The sequence below is a fragment of the Lathamus discolor genome, chromosome 1, assembly GCF_037157495.1.
Source record: "Lathamus discolor isolate bLatDis1 chromosome 1, bLatDis1.hap1, whole genome shotgun sequence".
NCBI classification, from domain to species: domain Eukaryota; kingdom Metazoa; phylum Chordata; class Aves; order Psittaciformes; family Psittacidae; genus Lathamus; species Lathamus discolor.
This window is the reverse complement of record NC_088884.1, coordinates 28578318-28598196: the sequence shown is the minus strand read 5'-3', so window position 1 is coordinate 28598196 and position 19879 is coordinate 28578318. Positions and strand designations below refer to the sequence as shown.

Below are 19879 nucleotides of genomic sequence, written 5' to 3'. Positions count from 1 at the left end.
TAAAAAGGGGTTATAAGAAAGATGGGGACAAACTTTTTAGTAGGGCCTGTTACAATAGGACAAGGGGGTAATGGTTTTAAACTGAAAGAGGAGAGATTCAGACAGGATATATGGAAGAAATTTTACGATGAGGGTGGTGAGGCACTGGAAGAGGTTGCCCAGAGACATTATAAATGTCCCATCCCTGGAAACATTCAAGGTCAGTTTGGACTGGGCTCTGAGCAACCTGCTCTAGTTGAAGGTGTCCCCACTCATTGCACAGGGGTTGGACTAGACCTTTAGAGTCCCTTCTAACCAAAACTATTCTATTGTTCTATGACATCAGTGAAGAACTATTAGAGAGAAGCCTGTGACAAAATTAAATGAGGCAATACGGGTGATCATAGAAAGGCTTTATTTATTCGCTAAATTATTATATCTTTACATGGCAAGCACTGTCTTTTTTAATGGAAATTTGTGTTTTACACACTCTTTCATTACCCATCTGTAGGCAAATGTACCTTTTGCTCCAAATCACATTTCCCCGAAAGGCAGACACCCCATTATACATGGCCACCATGTATAACACAGCACTGTCACAGGTCCTCTGTCCAGCTCTTGGAGATGTTGTGCTTAAAATTGGTATGTGGAAAACCAGAATTTCTAAACTCCTGTACTGCTACACACAAATAGGTTTAAGTCACTCAGTATTACCCAATCAAAGAATAGATGCAATTTTGTTTCATTTCTTCATGAAGGCAACACGGTGAATGCCAATGACATAAATAACTCTCACAGTAACATTTGCAGTAATATATTCTCAAAGAAACTTACCATTTTCTGACTGCCACCACTTCTTTTTTCTATCATGCTCAAAAGTTGTGATAACATTTTCAACCATGTGACTATTGTGCTGAGTGTAGGGATTATATGGGTACCTGGAATCACAGAGAAAGCACTTCTGTTCAGCCTAAAAAACAAAATGAGAAGAAAGATGGACTTGGTCTCTTCTCTAAAGATCAGATAAATCTGCAAGTATTTATGCCATTGCAAGACTGTAACCTGTCATGTTGCTTCGGATGTCTGTACTTTCAGTCACTCAGACTTTCATATACAAGGGACAAGCCCAAGAAAATAACCATATGCACAAAGCATGCATATAATAAAGGTCAGCCTCAGTTTGCCCCAGGTGCACTCTATTAAAAGTGCACTTTTTCAGTGGAGAAGGGATCTCAGGAAGAGCAAAGAAAAAAGCTTGTCAAGGTGTTGATTCTTCCAGAGGGTTTGTTTTGCAAGAGTTTCTCAGGAGAATTTTATTTTTTAAAAGTTGATCTTTTATTCATGTCTCAAAAAGGCTGTAGAAACTTTCAGCCAGACAGCAGCAAGGAGGCAGAGGGGATACAAGAGAGAACTGGATCTTTCAAGATCTGAAGAAGCCTTGAAGAGGAACATTCACTAAATCATTTATACATTTTTCTTCTTTCCCTTTTGCTTATTTTCTAGCAGCTTGGAGACCCAGCCAGAGGCAGGAGGCAGATGCCATTGTACAAATGGAAGGAAAGGATGGATCCAGGTAGTGTATAAATAGGTGGTCTGCGCTGACACCACCAGTTTTGTAGGCACAGGGAAACTGAAAAAGTTTAAAAGCAATGCAAAGGAAGAAAATCATGATGTCAATAGGATGAAAGACTCTTGTTTGAAAATGTAACAAGCAGAAGATGAAGGTGGCAGTGATTAGCCAATATCTCAATGCTGAATGAGAGGTTTACACCTGTAAAAGAGCTTTGAAAGTGAGGACAAGGAACTCCTGAGGTGCTAGATGGGGATTGAGTGGGAGATGTAAGGAGAGGTGACAAGGCAAACATGTTGGGCTGGGAGATGACCCATGCAGCATACGATCACAGCTGGCAGGGCCACAGGGCAGCATATGGCAGGGTGAGCAATGGCAGCTGCACTGCATAGATGTACTTTACAAGTGAGCAATGGCGGCTGCACTGCATAGATGTACTTTACAAGATTTGGACAGAGACTGAGTATGAGAGCTCAGGAGTAAGCCAAAGCTGAAAGGCTGATACGGATGCTGCTGAAATCAGAAAGTAGAAGGCAGTGGCAGAAGCTGGGCTGGAAACAACCCAGAATGGGATTGATGGAGCGGCACCCTGCCCTCTGTAGATGCTCAGGATCTACAGAGAAGCATTAGGAATGATTTGCATGTCTTTATATTGTGAAATCACCTGGGAGCTATTCACATTTAAATAAATGAAGAGATACAGATTTACAGGTATAAGCCATGTGTTTTAAACATTATAATAAATACAGAATATATTCAGTCATTCTATACCACACATGACAAGTGTACAAATGCACAATCTAGAAGATGGGACAGAAATACAAAAGATAGTCTCATGCCATCTCATTTCACAAAGCTCTGGTAAGGTGAGCTCAGGTGATCTAAGCATTTGGCAGGACTGCACACATCCACTCTCTGGTTTTTATAGAGGCATACAATATAATACTCAGTCAACTTATGGTTAAGGTTGCTACATAAACATCCTTCTGTGCCCCAAAGGACAAACTCATACATGTTCACATAAGGCAAATCTGTCAGATTCCATTTGCCTCTGAAGTATGCATCTTTATACTCTGCTCAATACTGAGCGTTCTTGTTTTCTTTTTAAAACATGTGTAAGTAGTGAATCCAATCATAGAGCTAAAACCCACTTAACATACATTTGGAAACAGTAAGACACATTAAAGACTGAAAATGATTTGCAGTGCTGCTTTTCAAACACAAAGCAGTTGAACTCTTAATTTTTTTTTTCAGTCTAATTTCCAATAGGACATCGCAGCTGAGCCCTGGCTCTTGACATGTTGACAAGCACAGACTTCCACAAGAAAGGTCTGCTCTCTTCACGATGCCTGACACAAGTCACCAGGAGGGGAACTGGAGGAGGAAGAACTTTGCTTTGCAAGACGCAAAGCGTCCTGGCCTGCCTCCAGCAAAGCCTTTGAAATGTGCTAGTGAGAAGGAGAATTAGGTTCAGTGGGACTCTGATGTACTGAAGTGGACACACACATTTAAGGTGAGCTGATAGAGCAGGACACATTGCCAGAGCATAAGCCTCTATCTTTGAGCTCTGCAAAGCAGCAGAATTTGTAGCTCTCATTCTCTTCAGGAGACAGTCACCAGGGGTCAAGATACATTGAAGCGGCATTAAATCACAAGGATTACTGTGGAACAGCTGCTCCTTTTCATGAATCTGTACTTACACAATTCAAAGCATAAGTACAGGCAAGTGAAAATCTTAATTTTTTTATTGCTCTTTGATCTCAAAAAGCAAAAATAAAAGGCAATCATCTGGCTTAGGGCTAGAAAGATGATGTCTCTGAGATGACTCTTTATGCCCATCTCCCAAGCGGTGCCAAAACTCAGGCTCTTTCAGAAGAGTAAAGAAACATTCACATTTTGCAGAAATCCATAGCTGCAATATGTGACTTGGAGCAGTGCTTGGTGCCATCTCAGTATGGCACAGCTTTACTCTGCAGATGTGTCACCCCATTTTGCCAGGAGGTCATAAACTGTAATTATTTCAATTGCTTATAAATTAAGCTGTATTTTATTAACCTCCTCTTCAGCCTAAGCTGGTATTTAGTGAAAATATTTCTATTTGTGATAATTTATTAGCTCAGCCAGGCCAAGTCCTCCAAGATGTGTCTCATTTCTGCCTGATGCATCTCCCACACATCTGCTGCTCCCCCACAGCCCCCATCACTGTAGCCAGGGAGCAAGAGGGATCCTTCTGATCATCCACGGTTTGGCTCTGCCTACCCACCAAAGACTGGACTATATCGTTAGGTTTTCCCTCTGCCAGACATGGTTTTCTGCTTTTATCAATACTGTTCTTATTTCAGATCAAAAGATATGAGAGGACATGGTCTGAATCTCTTAAGAGGATGCCTGAGGTCTTAATACTGCATGGGACATGTACGTCAGTGAAAGTCCATCAGGGCAGTGTCCACAGCCCGCAGGATCACAGTCCTCCTGCACTCACACACATGCAAACTGTGCTCTTTACCTCTGAGGTATGAGTGCGAAAAGGACTTGCAGAGCAAAGCTCCTTCAGAAATCCCTGTGCTCATTTGCATCTCATGGATGCTTCTTCCTCTTGAGAAGCTATACATCACTGCGGAGGCTCTTTGCTGCCAAACCCTCCATAGGTGCTGCAGTAAGGCAGAGCTTCCACCAGATTTATGTCACACTGTCTAATGATTATTCAGACATCTCCAACAGAAACTTCTTAGTCTGAGCAAATTCCCTTTACAGATGAGAATATTGTTAGTAAGCAGACTTCAGTTTATTAAAAAAAAAAGAGCTAACCAACCTCTAGGTAGCCTATAATGCAGTACTTCTGAGGGCTATTCATGCCACAGGTTGATGAAGCTGTTAACTGCTTGCTGCGACCCAGGAGAAGGTCCCCAACAGCTGGGTGGCAGGATCCAGCATCACAGTCATCCTGAGCATGCTGGAGTCTTATCAGCACTGAGAGCAAAAGAAGATCAAAGACTGATTAAATGGCTTAGTGTACCCATCAGGATTCTCCAGACAAAATCAGTTAAATCCCGACATCAGCAGAAAACTCAATTATTCTTTGCTGTACTCCTTCTACCCTTAATAATATAATTTGGTAGAACCTCAAAGAGCTTTGATAATGAACAGTCCTGCGATAAAATCATTGTAAGAAATACAGCTGGCATATTGCAAATCTATGCTAAAACTGAAATTACCAGCACATTATTGCACAGTAAACAAGCCAATCTGCTATGTGCAATAATTTCTTATGATTCCTACCCTGGCATACCCACAGCCAGCACTCCTGCAGCAGAATCACCAGCATTTCGATTGACTCTGTGAGCAAACACAGATTTGGGTTAATTCTATTGATTTCTGTTGATTTCAAAGTGCTAACGGTGGAAATGAAACTGGGATTGATTTACTGATGTCAGGGGTCCCTCAGATTTTCTGATGATTTACAATGAACCCCAATGTCTGGTCCCAGAACCCTCTGTTCAGCCCCCATGGAATTACACATTAATTAATATTTTTAATTTAATTTTAAATAATTTCTTTATAATTAGTTTATTAATAATTAATAGCTACATATCAATTATATAATTATTTACATATTAATTAATAATCACACAGAATAATTAATAGAATAATTAATAGAATAATAATAAATATAAATAAATATAAATATATATAAATAAATAAATATAAAATAAATAAATAAATAAATATAAAATAAATAAGAATAAATAATAGAATAATTAATAGAATAATTAAATAAATAGAATAAATAGAATTAATAGGGTTGGAAAGGACCTTAAGATCATCTAGTTCCAACCCCCCTGCCATGGGCAGGGACACCTCACACTAAACCATCCCACCCAAGGCTTCATCCAACCTGGCCTTGAACACTGCCAGGGATGGAGCATTCACAAATTCCCTGGGCAACCCATTCCAGTGTCTCACCACCCTTACAGTAAAGAACTTCCTCCTTATATCCCATCTAAACTTCCTGTTTAAGTTTGAACCCGTTACCCCTTGTCCTGTCACTACAGTCCCTGACGAAAAGTCCCTCCCCAGCATCCCTATAGGCCCCCTTCAGATACTGGAAGGCTGCTACGAGGTCTCCATGCAGCCTTCTCTTCTCCAGGCTGAACAGCCCCAACTTTCTCAACCTATCTTCATACGGGAGGTGCTCCAGTCCCCTGATCATCCTCGTGGCCCTCCTCTGCACTTGTTCCAACAGTTCCATGTCATTTTTATGTTGAGGACACCAGAACTGCACACAATACTCCAGGTGAGGTCTCACAAGAGCAGAGTAGAGGGGCAGGATCACCTCCTTCGCCCTGCTGGTCACACTCCTTTTGATGCAGCCCAGGATACGGTTGGCTTTCTGGGCTGCGAGCGCACACTGAAGCCCAGAGCACACTGATATTCATTTTCTCATCGACCAACACCCCCAAGTCCTTCTCCTCAGGGCCGCTCTGAATCTCTTCTCTGCCCAGTCTGTAGCTGTGCCTGGGATTGCTCTAACCCGCTGTAGGACCTTGCACTTGGCATGGTTAAACTTCATAAGGTTGGCATCAGCCCACCTCACAAGCGTGTCAAGGTCCCTCTGGATGGCATCCCTTCCCTCTAGTGTTTCAACCGAACCACACAGCTTGGTGTCATCGGCAAACTTGCTGAGGGTGCACTCAATCCCACTGTCCCTCTCATCAACAAAGATGTTGAACAAGACCAGTCCCAAAACTGAACCCTGAGGGACACCACCATTACTGGTCTCCAGCCAGACATTGAGCCATTGACCACAACTCTTTGTGTGCAGCCATCCAGCCAGTTCTTTATCCACTGAGTGGTCCATTCATCAAATTGATGTCTCTCCAATTTAGAGACAATGATGTCGTGTGAGACAGTGTCGAATGCTTTGCACAAGTCCAGGTAGATGACATCAACTGCTCTACCCCTGTCCATCGGTTCTGTAGCCCCATCATAGAAGGCCACCAAATTGGTCAGGCAGGATTTCCCCTTAGTGAAGCCATGCTGGCTGTCACCAAGCACCTTGTTGTTTTTCATGTGCCTTAGCATGCTGTCCAGGAGAATGTGCCAGGCACAGAGGTGAGACTGACTGGTCTGTAATTCCCTGGGTCATCCATTTTTCTCTTCTTGAAAATGGGAGTTACATTTCCCTTTTTTCAGTCATTGGGAACTTCACCTGACTGCCATGATTTTTCAAATGTGATGGACAGTGGCTTAGCAACTTCATTTGCCAGCTTCTTCAGGACCCGTGGATGGATTTCATCAGGTCCCACGGACTTGTGTACATTCAGGTTCTTAAGATGGCCTCGAACCAGATCCTCTCCTGCAGTGGGCCCAAGGTCTTCATTCTCACAGTAATTCTGAATTCTTTAAATAATTGCAGGATTTTTTTTTTTTGTGTGTATTTTGCCTGAAACAACTTTAAATATTTTCCCCATTATGTTAAGACTTCCCTTACAGGGCTTGTTCTTTTAAACAAGTTCTGTCCTGAAACCCTGAACAGGAATGGGCACCTTGGAGGCTTTATCTGTTCAATTTTACCTGGCTGAACTTGTTATAAAAAGTGTAGTTAAAGAAACCTCCAACAATTGATACATGAAGATCCCAGAGAACACTAGAAACAGTCATGCAATTTTAGCAGTAAAAATGCAGTATTTTACAGCCAGATTTCAGTTTATGGCTTAGGCTATACTTCAGATGATGAGTGACACTTGACTCTTAGGCATAAAACAACACATAAGTTTGGTTAGCCAGCTCTTCTTTATTTATGCAGACCCATGCTTATTATTTGTTAGCAGATATTGATTGCCCCTTTCAGGGCCTGATTCAGACTCAGTTACAGCATGTATCTTTCCTTTATACTTGAAGGATTCGTATCACTCATAGCTCCTAGGCAGAATAGTGGGAAATAAGTACCCACTGTCACATGTGTCTTAATGTACTTAAAAAAAGCACTTTAATAAAATCTTGCAGAGATGTGTAAATCACATGATAACATTTCAACACCGGCCTGAGTAACTGTAACATCTGTACTTACTGAGGTACAACAGGATGGCCAGCCCCAGCTTCATGCCTCCCATGAAACTCAAACTGGTACTGCTGCAAGAGAAGAACTGATGGGTCACTTGGTGCTCTGCCTCACCAAGGTAAGTCTACACACCCTTGTGCGTAGGCTTACCCCGAGCTAGCCTTTAGTAAAGTGACAGTCATAAGAAAAAATATAAAAACCAAAATGAAGCCCTGGCTTTGATTTCGTTGTAGCAAAAATTTCTCATCACAGAAATCTCTGAACTGAAACCAGGATGAAAGCAGAGGGACATGTCACAAAGGCTGTCGGAGAACACTGAAAACACATTCACACTTAGTGTAAAATAAAAACATAATGCTATCAGCAAAAACATTATAGTATTCAAATACCAGCTATTGAATCTTAACTAGATTCAGCAGGGCTGTTTGGAGAAGTCTAACTCCTTCTCTAGAGGCTTTTATTTCTTTTCATTAACTTAAAACAAAGACTACAGTCCTAATGAAGATGCCACTGAGAAATGCCTGATGTCAGGTGCTATGAATTTTGGCAGAAACAAGATCACAAACACATCTTATAGTGAAGAAAAAAATGTTGTATCAATGAAAAAACTCATACAGGGGAACCAGAGCATGAACCCAATGGAGGTTTTACTGTGGCATTTACTTCACACCCATTCTCTTTCCGCTTACCAGGAGGAAAGCAAGACTTGCCACCACAAAATCTCTGATGGAAAAAGAGAAGGCAGACACGGATATAAAAGACAATACAGCATCATGCCACCAAGCAGAGCTCTGAAACAACAGCCTGTTCCCCATCTTTGCACCTTCCAACTCTTTTCTCCATCTGTAGGCACCAAGGAGGTCAGCACACTGATGCAGCTCGAGTTGCTGGGGAATCCCTGTGTGAGCATGCCCAGAGTGCCACTTTCTGGCTCCATTCTTGTTCCTCACCTTCATACAGCCATCTCTGTGCTAAATGTGCTAAGATGAAACACCCTGAATACGGGCAACATAAGTAAAGGCATTGAAAGGATTCCAGTAGGCTGCATGTAAGTTTGGTTCACACAGCTTTATACAACCCATGACACGACAGCCATACCTACATGGCTATTTCAGCAACCACAGGTAGGGAAAGCTACCAAGGGCCACCAGCCTTTCATGCTGCTTCAGGTCCTCTCACCTGTCACAACCACAGCGAGCCTGGGGTGTGACAGGGAGACAATGTCAGTGAGCATGGAGCAGCTGAGCCTGGCTCCCAGCTACAGAGAGATGGTGGTGGAACCAGTGTCTGGGCAAAACCAAGCAAACAATTTCCTGTTGCATTGTACTTTAAATTTTACACTCTGTCATAATAATGGACAGACTCAGAGATGACTTAAGCTGCAACCACTGCGATAGCACTGCAGTGAGTATAGATATCCACAGTAAAAATAACCTCAGTCCCTATGCTAAGACCGTGATGTTCAATACCAATGATACGCTTTAAACATGACTCCCTTTAACAGAGAAACAAGGACTGGCCAAACCCCAACATACTTTAGTTTCATGCTTAGTAGAAAAATTAAATATTGAAGAGGTCTTACCTGGGTTTCAGACATCCAAGTGTTTTAGCTGGAAATGAGCACAACTGACTGAGGAAAGCAAGCAAAGGCATACCTGTGTGCTTCAGCTAGAGAAGACAGCATGTCCCCTGAGGCACCAAGGTGGAGGTGAGAATGAGACCCAGCCTGCAACCTGCCAAACACTTGATTTGTGAAGTCTTTCTGACGGAGCTTCTGGCATCAGCAAATATGTGCAGTGAAAGAAAATTGTGACAGGTTAAGTTCACAGCAGAAAAGTTCATGCAACTGAAAAGGCTAGGATTCTTAAAGTGCTGGCAACAACTCTTTGATTGTTTAATTAATCAATTGCTGGTCCAGTTTGCAATCAAACATCAAAGTCGTGGCACTGACTTATCTGAACATTAGCTAGAATGGACAAGTCCTCCCAGCAGGGGTACAAATGGTGTCGAAGTGCTGATTTGGGGTTTTGCATCCGGTACAAAAGCAGAAACGCTGATTTGGGGTTTTGTGCCATCCACACAGGTGCAATCAGATGAGGATCACACCTGAAAGATGCGATCACACCTGTGTGGACATATGGAGCCAGCTTCAGATTAGCTCAAGCTCTGGATCCCCACCAGGAGCACTAGGTTTTTTTCAATTTAAGGCTAAAGACAACAAGGCAACTTGAGTCACAGTCGCCACATTTCAGCATAAGCTTTGCCTGTAACTGCCTCCAGCAGCAAGCATGGGGAAGGGTGGTGTGCAGAGCACAGTGTGGTCATGGGAAACATGGTGATGGAGCAACTTTAAAATGGCATTCACCAGCTCGTGCACAGAACTGGCCACTGGGTTTTGGTGCCTCTGTTGAAACCTGTGGCACTTCGATTCCAGTCTTTAGAATGGCAGGTTGTGTTGGGTACACATTCTTAGTTGTGATATATTTGTTACCAGTTCTCCTGTGACAGCTTGTAAGGCTTAATTCATGATTGCCTGTAAAGTACCATCACACCCTCAAACAAAAGGTTTTCCGTATGTGCAAAATATGTTTTATAGACTAATCATCACTTTTCTTTTGGTAGCTCCTATTCTTTCAGGAAAAAATAAATATACATGTTCTTTAATCCTATTGCAATGCTCAGTATGAAGTGTCCTCTGCCATTACTGATTGTTCACTCCAGCAGGAATAATTCATATACTTTTATTTTCTGAAGTCATTTTCCTCAAGTGCATATGGAACTCACTTGTGGGAGACTTTTTTCAAGCTAATTTAATCTATATTTGTTTTGTATTCGTTCATGATTAGTTATTGTACAGATGGTTTATATTTAGTGTATTTCAATATTAAGAAATAAAAGACTAAATAATGTATTAAGATAATAATATTACTTTTTATGTGTAAGCACTATGTCAAGTGCTCTCTGAAAGTAACATATAACTGAAGTAGGTGTTATCATTGTGATGCTACTAAATTATACCAGGGTTGACATTTTATTAGCATATTTGGTAGGGGATTCAGATTTTGTTACAGAGAAGTTATGTGAGACGTAAATATCAAGGAAGATTTATTTGCAGAATATAGCCAGTCCTGTGTTTTGATTTATGTAGGACCCCAAGCAAGAGGGAAGTTTTAAACCGCTTGAGGCAGGGATTAAGAAACCTCTTACTTGCTTTAATCTCTCCACTGGTAGAGGATCTGGATTTATAATGCATCACTTGTCCCATGCCGGCTGGAGGGCAGATAGCATTGGTGTGTGAGTTTTCAAGTCATCACAGGTCCTATGGTTGTAATTTCTTAAGCCCAAGGCATATCCGTAACACACACAAAGGGCAGGAATTGTTAGCACTTCAGAGACACCAGCCAGCAGTAAGGGAAGAGAGCAGGGGTAGAGGAACCAGCCTGCTTCAGAGCCTGGCCCCAGGATACTAGATGATGGGCAGCTGGCACAAGCACCTACAGGTACACATTTTCCTCCAATGGACATTCGGAATGAGAATGTCTCCTTGGATATATGGATTTATTCCCCTGTAATAAAAATGTGAAAAACATCAGAAAAAATAAAAAATAATTGCAGCTTTCCTTACTGTTTCAATAAGAAATAAAATCACTTGAGCATGGGATTATCCTAGTGCCATGGTGCATGGGATCAGAGGCACATCAGTTCTGATGCCAGGTAGGTGGACAAAGGCTGATGCCAGACCACTAGCAGTGGAGAACTGTTAGATCAGCACAGCCATATGGTGAATCAGAACTTGTAGGTGCTCTGAATGTCCTCCCAAAGGGGCCTGTTCCCCTACCACAGTCCTTGTGAATAGTCTTTCCCTCCTTGCGCCAGTAACCAGGGTTCCTCAGGGCTTGGATATAGCCCTGCTTTTTGCTTTATACAATGTCAGGATAGCTATGGTGAACTTTCAGATATATTTTTCAAGTGATGATTTATTATATCTGAAAAATAAACTGAAAAAAAACCCCATGGAACTGGCACCTCCTTGATGAAAACTACCTTCCAGATGGGAACACAAAGCAACATCCAGCCTGGGGAGGCACAGATAACCCTCCTCCCTTGGGATGACCTGCTCTTTTCTTGTACAGAGCAACATTTCCACAGCTGTTTGGAGAAGCTCTGTTGGCTCCTCTATGGATTTCAAGACATCAACAAATACCCAGACTGAAGAAGTGCTTCACCCTGGTGTGTTTGCTCCTATGGGTTGTCACCCACAGCTGTCTGGGTCTTTCTGCTGTGTCCCTATGGACCTTCCACAGACAAATGAAGGAAAAGTACACCAAAGAAGGCAGATTTCCCCTTTGAAGCACACTCTCTGGGTTCCTGCCTTTATTTGGCCCCATTAAGTCCACATACAAGTTTCCTCTGTGATTATCAAGAGAATACTGCATTTTGAGGCTTTAATGGAAGTGCTGTAGGCTACATATATATGTTTCACAACTGTAGAAATTAACCATACACTGTTTCTCTTCTAAAACAGGGTCTCCACTAAAAAGGGAGAGTTGTATCAAACTTGCAGGAGTTAAGAGAAGCTATATTTATACTGATGACTTTATTAGGAATAATCTAAAGTCTCTGCAAATAAGACTACTGGAAAAGATTTTTAAAAGCCAGTGTCTGCTTCACCCATTTCACGTTTTAGCTACATGGAAAGTTTTGCTTGTCAGTGCACTGTTGCTCATTTCAAGCTGCTCAAGCTAAGGTGCTTCGTATCAGTCAGACAGAATGGCTAATTTAAAGACAATTTGACCAAAGACTCTTCTGGAAAGACATTTCTTCAATTGCCTTCTTCAAGAAAACAAAACCCACAAAGTACACACAACACAGGCCAGAAAGTATGGTTCTTCCAGTTCTGCCAGCAAATCGACTTGAGCAGCATGAAGAACAGTTGTTGAATTTGATCTACCTATATGCTTTTAAAGAGTCAATCATACTTTGTTTTAAAATAACAAGCTGTATTTTGGCAAATAAATAAAAGATCAAAGAAACCCCTTAATAAGCCACGGATTAAAATTCTATTATAGGTTTGTAGAATTTAAGTACAATTTGCATGAGGAGCTAGGATAACAGCAGTAGTTTTCCACAATAGCCACTACTCTGCAATATAAAAGCATGAAGCTTCTCACTGAAAAGCTTTTCTCACAACAGTCTCTGTTAATAGGGCATAACAGTGCTTTTATTCTGCTATAATGGTCTCTGTTCTGCTGAAAGTGCTAAGAAAAGACTGTGCTATTTTTATTCACCCAAATTTCTGTGGCAATGTTCTGTTTAAAAGTCCTATTATTAGATTTCCCATACCTGTCAGCCTAAATTATCCTATATATTTTTCTCTAGGTTAAAGTAAGTTATTCTGCAAAGGTTAAATGGATGCTTAGAAATTATCCTGAGTGCAGAGAATCTCTCTGGCCCCTGACGAACCTCTGTGGCCTACTGGCTGAGAAACATTTTGCTACCAATGCAGAAACCTTTCACACCTTCCATAGTGTGGTCTCTTTGGGAACTAAGATCTATATTTGGGTTGTTTTGTTTGGGGATAAACAAAAATTAGGAGACCACAACTAAAAAGTAACCACCAAAAAACAACAAAGAGTTAACTCCACAAGCTCCCAAAAAAACCCTAGGATATTTGGACCACCAGGAGGAGAACCTGACAGACAGAGGATGACAGCTTCTGTTTGAGGAGAGAAAAAGAGTGGAGGGAAAAATGTGCCCGCTGTAAGACAATGGAGATGGCAGCAGCTGCAAAAGCATCCACTGCAGAGCCACCAAAGCCTGGTGGTTAGAGAGCTCCCATGGGAGCCACCGCCTCCAGTCCAGTTGGAAACACAAAGTGAAAAAAACAGCTCTTCCACTGTCCTGGGGAGTGTCCAAACTACTGGTCTCAAAAATGAAAGCCTGCCTTCAGAGTTTCTCCTTTATTTTTACAATAACTACAAACTTAAGTATAACTGGAATAAAATAATTTTGGTGTGTTTAGTTCATTTGGGTTAGTAAAAGTGAGACGGACTTTTCTTTCTCATTATTTTGTTGGCCGGAAGAAATAGTTTCTCACATAATTGGGAAACAAAAGTAGCACAAAATCACTAGAAATCTAAGGAAGGACATTTAGACCTGTAGAAATGAATAAGCTTCAGGAAGCTGCAGAAACAAAGATGGGTACACTAAAATAACTGGGAAATCTGACATTTTCCATCTGGAGTCACCCACATGTTCTACACGTGGTGTCTGGCTGCGCAGCACAACAGCACTCTCTCCTGTGGTCACCCACGATGTCCCCGGCTGCAGAAGACAGCAAGCACAGACAACAGGAGACAGGCATTAGACGAACTCAAACTCAGTCAAAAGCTTCAACAGTTATACACACCTTTTGCCTAACCTGGCAGTATAAACAGCTAAACTGACATTTTGGAGATTGTCCATTTTCAGTTGCAAATGAAACTTAATATGAAGGCTTCTGGGGAGTATTTAAATCTATCAACATATACATGTTAATTACCTAAAAGTATGACAGAATGATGGCTGGCTGACTATCAGCCATTTAATTTTATCTGTGCCTATCCTGTAACATCTGGAATCTGTACAAACACAGGAAGCATCACACATAAGTCACACATAAAATAAGTGAGGGGAATGATTAGATTTTGTCATGGATTCTAACAATATAAACAGTAGCACAGCAATAACTGTGTGCTACTGGTGCACTGATTTATATAATTTGCCCAGGACCAAGTACATGTAACCTCTGCTTTATCTTTCCCTGAAGTACTTAATTATACCAGATGGGAGAAAGCCAGAAAAATTAATGTCACTCTTCATTTTCCTAACATCCCCTTATCATGTGGAAAGGAAGAGTTGTCACCACCAGGACAGCTAGGTAAGATGGAAACTTAGCCAAGCATAGAAAATGCCAGCAGCAAACCTGAAGAAGGGAACAGGAAGCAGTCTTCCACTTGCTAACCATCCATGTGGAGCATATTTCAACAGCAACTGGCTTGCTCATATGTTGCCAATACTTCCCCGACAGATAGTGCGTGACTGTAATCCGAACTCCCAGCAATGGAATCAAGGGAGTAGGTGTCAATGAACACCAAGCTAGGTTGCACTTCAGAGTCTCTCCTATATCTTGAAGGGTAAAGCAACCTGCAGCAGAAAACAGGGTAGAACAGAATCAGAGCTTCAGGGAAGCCAGGGTCAATTTGACACTGGGGATTGAGAGGGTGGGAGAGAGAAGAAAAGCAGCTCATTAAGGTACCCTGGCAGAGAAAAGACTTTTGAGAAGGTCCACAGTTAATCCTAGGGACACAGGCTGGGCAAGGAAGATGTGAGAGAGCTGGGCAGGGGATTGCAGAGATGTTGAAAGTTGCAGCTAGAATTTGTGGCTTAGTCGGATGAACATGAAAGAAGTGCCATGTTGTTGTGGTTTAAACCGAGCCACACAGCTCCTTCACTCACTTCCCCCCCCCCCCTTTTCTCCCTTTGGGGAGGAGAATCGAGAGAATGTAACTCCCGCGGGCTGAGATAAGAACAGCCCAGTAACTAAGGTATAACACAAATCACTGCTGCTACCACCAATGATAATAATGATAAGGGAAATAACAAGGGAATACAATACCACTGCCGAACGAGTTCGACGCCCCCAAAGAGAGCCCGCGGCCTTCCGGGTAATTCCCAGTTACTTCCCTGGGCATGACGTGCTGTGGTATGGAGTACCCCTTTGGCTAGTTTGGGTCAGGTGTCCTGTCTCTGCTTCCTCCCGGCCTCCCCCGTCCCCTGCAGAGCATGAGACTCACAAAGTCCTTAGTCAGGGTAAACATTACTTAGCAACAACTAAAAACATTGGTGTTATCAGCTGTGTTCCCAGGCTGAAAGTCAAAACACAGTGCTGCACCAGCTACTAAGAAGGAGAAAAACTGACTGCTACTTCTAAACCCAGGACATACGTGCTAGTAGTTTGGGGAAAAAAAGTATGGCCATGCAGGAATAGAGGCTGAAGCAAACCAGAGCCATCCACAGGTGTGGCCACAGGGTCTCCATGCACTGTGTGTGCAGGTCTGTGCAGAACACAACATCTGTTTAAAGAGTTGGCATGCACTGGACCTACCCAGCATGTTGAGGTGCTCATGTAAGAGTATCTCGACCCCCTCAAATCAGCTTGCAGAAGTGTCCTGAAAATTAATTGAAACCCTGGTGACTGCCACATTACATTTACAATAGATGCAGCTTAATTAACAGTTGGTATTTTTGCCAGGTTCAGCTCTCACCAATCATATTCAGATTGTTACAGAAAGCAACAGGTATGATAAAAATAAATAATAATTAAAACCAAACAAAAATTACCACCACTAAAACATGGAGTTCATGTTCTTTATTATTAAAATCACAACAATATTCTTACAAAGTAAAACTTTTCTAGCCATTTGCAAGATTTTCTTAGAGCCTGTTTGGCCTGGCAGAACATCAAGAGAATAATTTTCAAGAAAACTCTAAAGATTTATTTCTTGTAGAGCCCAAACAATTAAATGTACATACTTCCTTGCACAGATTTCACAGTAAGTTCTGGGACCCTTAATGTGCTGATTAAGCATCAACTTACCTGCACGCTACCAGTATATTTGTAAAACCACAAGGGTCACCACAGCTTGAACATTTTAGATAGAATGTTAGTAAGACTATGTCAAGCTTGTCACTATTTAGGAATATCCTAGTATTGACATCATTTCACATAAAGCTTACCCAGACCTCTCCCCAACCCTGAAAAAGACTTTAGTGACTTTCATGCAATTAACAAATAGCAATGTCTCTTCCTCTATCAAAGGCTAATCATTCATATCCCTCCATTATGCCACGTAACAATGTTCTGCAGGTAGCCCTGCAGAAGCCTAAATCCTTCCCACTATCCAGGTTTTTAAGACCAATGATACTTTTCAAGACTAAGCTTTACGCTGGGACACAGCACACTTGTAGCAAAGGAGTAAAGAAATAGGATTATTTGTGAATACAACTTCAAAGAAGCTTTGAGAGACCTGTTTATTAATGGTCATGTGTTTTCTTCAGAAAAACGATGCTCCAAAGAATGGAAAACGGAACATCAAAATCACAGAAATACTGATGCTCACAATGCACACTACTGCGCCTTTGTCTCCTCATAGTTACTGGCCTTCTGCTGAGTGTTCAGAAAATTCAAGAAACCCTTATGTGGAAGGATTAGTGGCTTTATGTAACTTGATAAATCATAAAAAATTTCTATTTTGTAATCAGGATCTAATTACTAAAAATAGCCAAGAAGTGACAGATTAGGATTTATTACTAACCTGACATTTGTAATCTAGAGAGGAATTCAGCTCTGTGACTGATGTACCCTTCCTCCACACACACACACCATACAATCCATCAACAACATATAGGAAATCTCTGCTGAATGAAAGGCATGACTTCAAACTGGTTATCTATCGACACAAAACAATTTAAATGCTTGGGAAAAGGAAAAAAGAAAAAACCCCAAACCAAAACCCCAACGAGATTACACTGCCATGTTTTAACCCCCATTTCCACAGTACTTTGCTGAGTACAGTACTTATCCCACCTCCCCTGGAAGAGAAGTACATGCTTCATGGAGCAGCTGTATAAGTCACATTTTAAATGTTAGTTCACAGAAATATTCAGAAGAAAAATTAGAACTAACTTATATTTAAAAAGATTTTGTGATAAATTATTTTGGGGTATGGATTAAAACACTGGTGATTACACAGAATGAAGCTATCCCACTTACATGATGAATTAATGGCAAATAGGAATGTTTCAGGTAGCTGAAGTGGCTCTAACATATTTTTCCTTTCAGTAAGCAGGATTGCTGCTTTCTGAGACCCTATGAATAGAAATTTTAATGGAAATAGTTTAAGAAAGGGTCTCTCAAAAGACCAGAAGTGGGACAGAAAAACAATGCAGAATAGAGACCAAGGCCTTCCTTCCATCACCACGTTTTTATTTAAACCAGCTACACAGACACCAAGAAAATGGAAGACCATAAATAAGCACCACCACGATAGCCACTTACACCACTGCACTGCAATTGCAGCTCCTCCTCATGGAGGCACGGTAACTCCATCCAGGTTTTGGGTAAGGAAATGGCACCACTGGAACCACTGCCACAGTGATGGGGGCAAGAGCTCGCCTGCCCTGTGCCTCCACCGGGCTCGCTGGCACAGGGTTACCTCACAGGCGAAGACAGAGCCGTAGGGCAACCTGGGACGATATAAACCGCTTTTAAGCGTTAGCCAACGTAGGGGACGCACAAACGCCGGAATCCTCGTCTGACCAGCCAACCTCGCCGCCTGAGGGGCAGGTGCCAGGCACAGCCACCCCGAGCTAGAAGTCGGGAACAGCGGCTCCGCAGCGAGCGGCAGGGCAGACGCCGCCGCTATGGCAGAGCCTGGGGTTCACCCAGCGCCACCCCAAGCTGGACCGCGGCACAGGGCGAACGCCGGCGAGAAACAGCACGGCTCCGGGGCAGGTGACGGCAGCGATCGGCTCCCGCCACCCGGCGAGGCGAGGGGAGGCAAGGCGCGCACAGAGCGGACCCTCCCGTGAGCGTGGTGCCTTCTGATTGGCAGAGGGCACCTCCGCCTCCATCGCCACCCGGCGTCTGCCCTGGAGCCCGCTACCCCTCATGGCCGCGCCTCAGCGCCCTCACCGCCGTTGCGGCTGCCCCTCACCATCCTCCTTGTCCCAGCAGAGAATCCCTACACCCCCTACTTCTCCCAGCTCCCATCACTCACCCCTAGGGCTGATTTTCTTTCCCTCCACCCACTTTCCAGCCACTCCCACCCCCTCATCTCCATATTTGCTCTCCTGCACCTGTATTTCCTTCTCCTTCCTAAATGCCACCCCGATGCCTCCATGTTCCGGTAAAGCGGCTGCTCGCTCCCCATACTCCTGCCTCGCCTGACCCCTCCCGCGCTGCTTCAGCCCCTGCGCGCCGCCTGGGCTCTCCCGGCCGCTCCCGTTGCCCGTTCCGTTCCGCTCGCCGTTTCTCACTAACGGTTTCAAAGTGCCTTTCAGCCGTAGTGAAACACCTGAGCAGGCGACTGCAGCCGCAGCAAACGATAGGGTTTGGGTTTCGTCTTGGAATGCTTTAGCCAGGCTTTCAGTTTTGTGTGTCCTGCATGTTAACCGTGAAGTGTGCTGAAGTGCAGGAGGGGTATCTGTGAACGTTTACATTTCCTCCTCTTTGGTCTACCATCTCTTTTACCATCTTTGAGATCAATGTGCTTCATAGCCTAATATTTCTGGAATTTATTCTTTTATGTCCTGCCTCAGTTGTGGTTTGACATATGAGACACCTTATGTGGTTTCTTTGCACACATCAAGGGACTTCATAAATTTGTAACAGTTAAGAAGTGCTGTGTTTGGGGGGCAAGGCAGCTGTACTTTTACACAGATGACTGCACTCAAGTCTTGGGGTGCTTTGGGATCTTGTTAAATACCGATGTGAAACGAGGTGTGTATGTGAGGGGCAGCCCCTTGCCTCCCCTACGTGGCGTGCAGTCGACAGCTGGGTTTCTCCCTCCTCCCCTGATCCCTTCAGGCTTCTGGCAGGCGCTTGTAGGCTGCCATTGAGTCTGATCAGGAGGGCAGAAAACACACAAAGGGATACGGTAAGGAGCACAGTTTGAATTAGGATACTCTGGCACTTGATGGATGCAATATGATCACTGTTAATATTTTTTTTTGTTTGCACAGTGCAGGCAAATACATAGTGTGTGTACAATGCAGTGTTCTCACTATATAGTTTTCTCTATTTTTCTTAAATTCTGAAAAATGCTTACTGTGTTTTCCTGCTGCAAGCAGTTTTGTCCCAGGCCACAAGATGTAAGGGGCATCTCAATGCAGAATTGAGTACCAAAGCTGGTTTTTATCTGTGAGCCAATTTGGTTGCTTTAGTTCGTAGCCTGTAAGAACATCTGTTGAGCATCTCGGATGCACAGCTAATAACCAGATCTATCAGTTGCTCTTTCCAGGCCTCAGTGCTGACAGCATTTCAAGGGAAAATAGGGCTTAGCCAGCAAAATCCCTGGCTGCTGAATTATACCCTATGAGCACTGGGATATCAATATAAGAGCTTTAAGTGCTGTAGCTAAAGCTTCCTGCTGTTTCTAAGATGAGGAAACAAATATACAGATAAATATATTTTTGGCCTAGTTATTTCTCGCTTTTAGTATCATTCT

At 42.8% G+C, this 19879-nt stretch overlaps 1 protein-coding gene across 1 annotated transcript in view; it reads right to left on the bottom strand.

Moving 5' to 3' along the window:
* The window catches only part of LAMB4 (laminin subunit beta 4), a 54664-nt gene extending 36270 nt beyond the window's left edge, over positions 1-18394 (bottom strand). The window contains 7 exon segments of the mRNA XM_065663801.1: positions 814-949; positions 4362-4502; positions 12378-13934; positions 14575-14795; positions 15757-15820; positions 17710-17897; positions 18346-18394. Coding sequence (XP_065519873.1) covers positions 814-949; positions 4362-4502; positions 12378-12428 — 328 coding nt within the window. The 5' untranslated portion in view covers positions 12429-13934; positions 14575-14795; positions 15757-15820; positions 17710-17897; positions 18346-18394.
* Positions 18395-19879: the final 1485 nt, after the last annotated feature.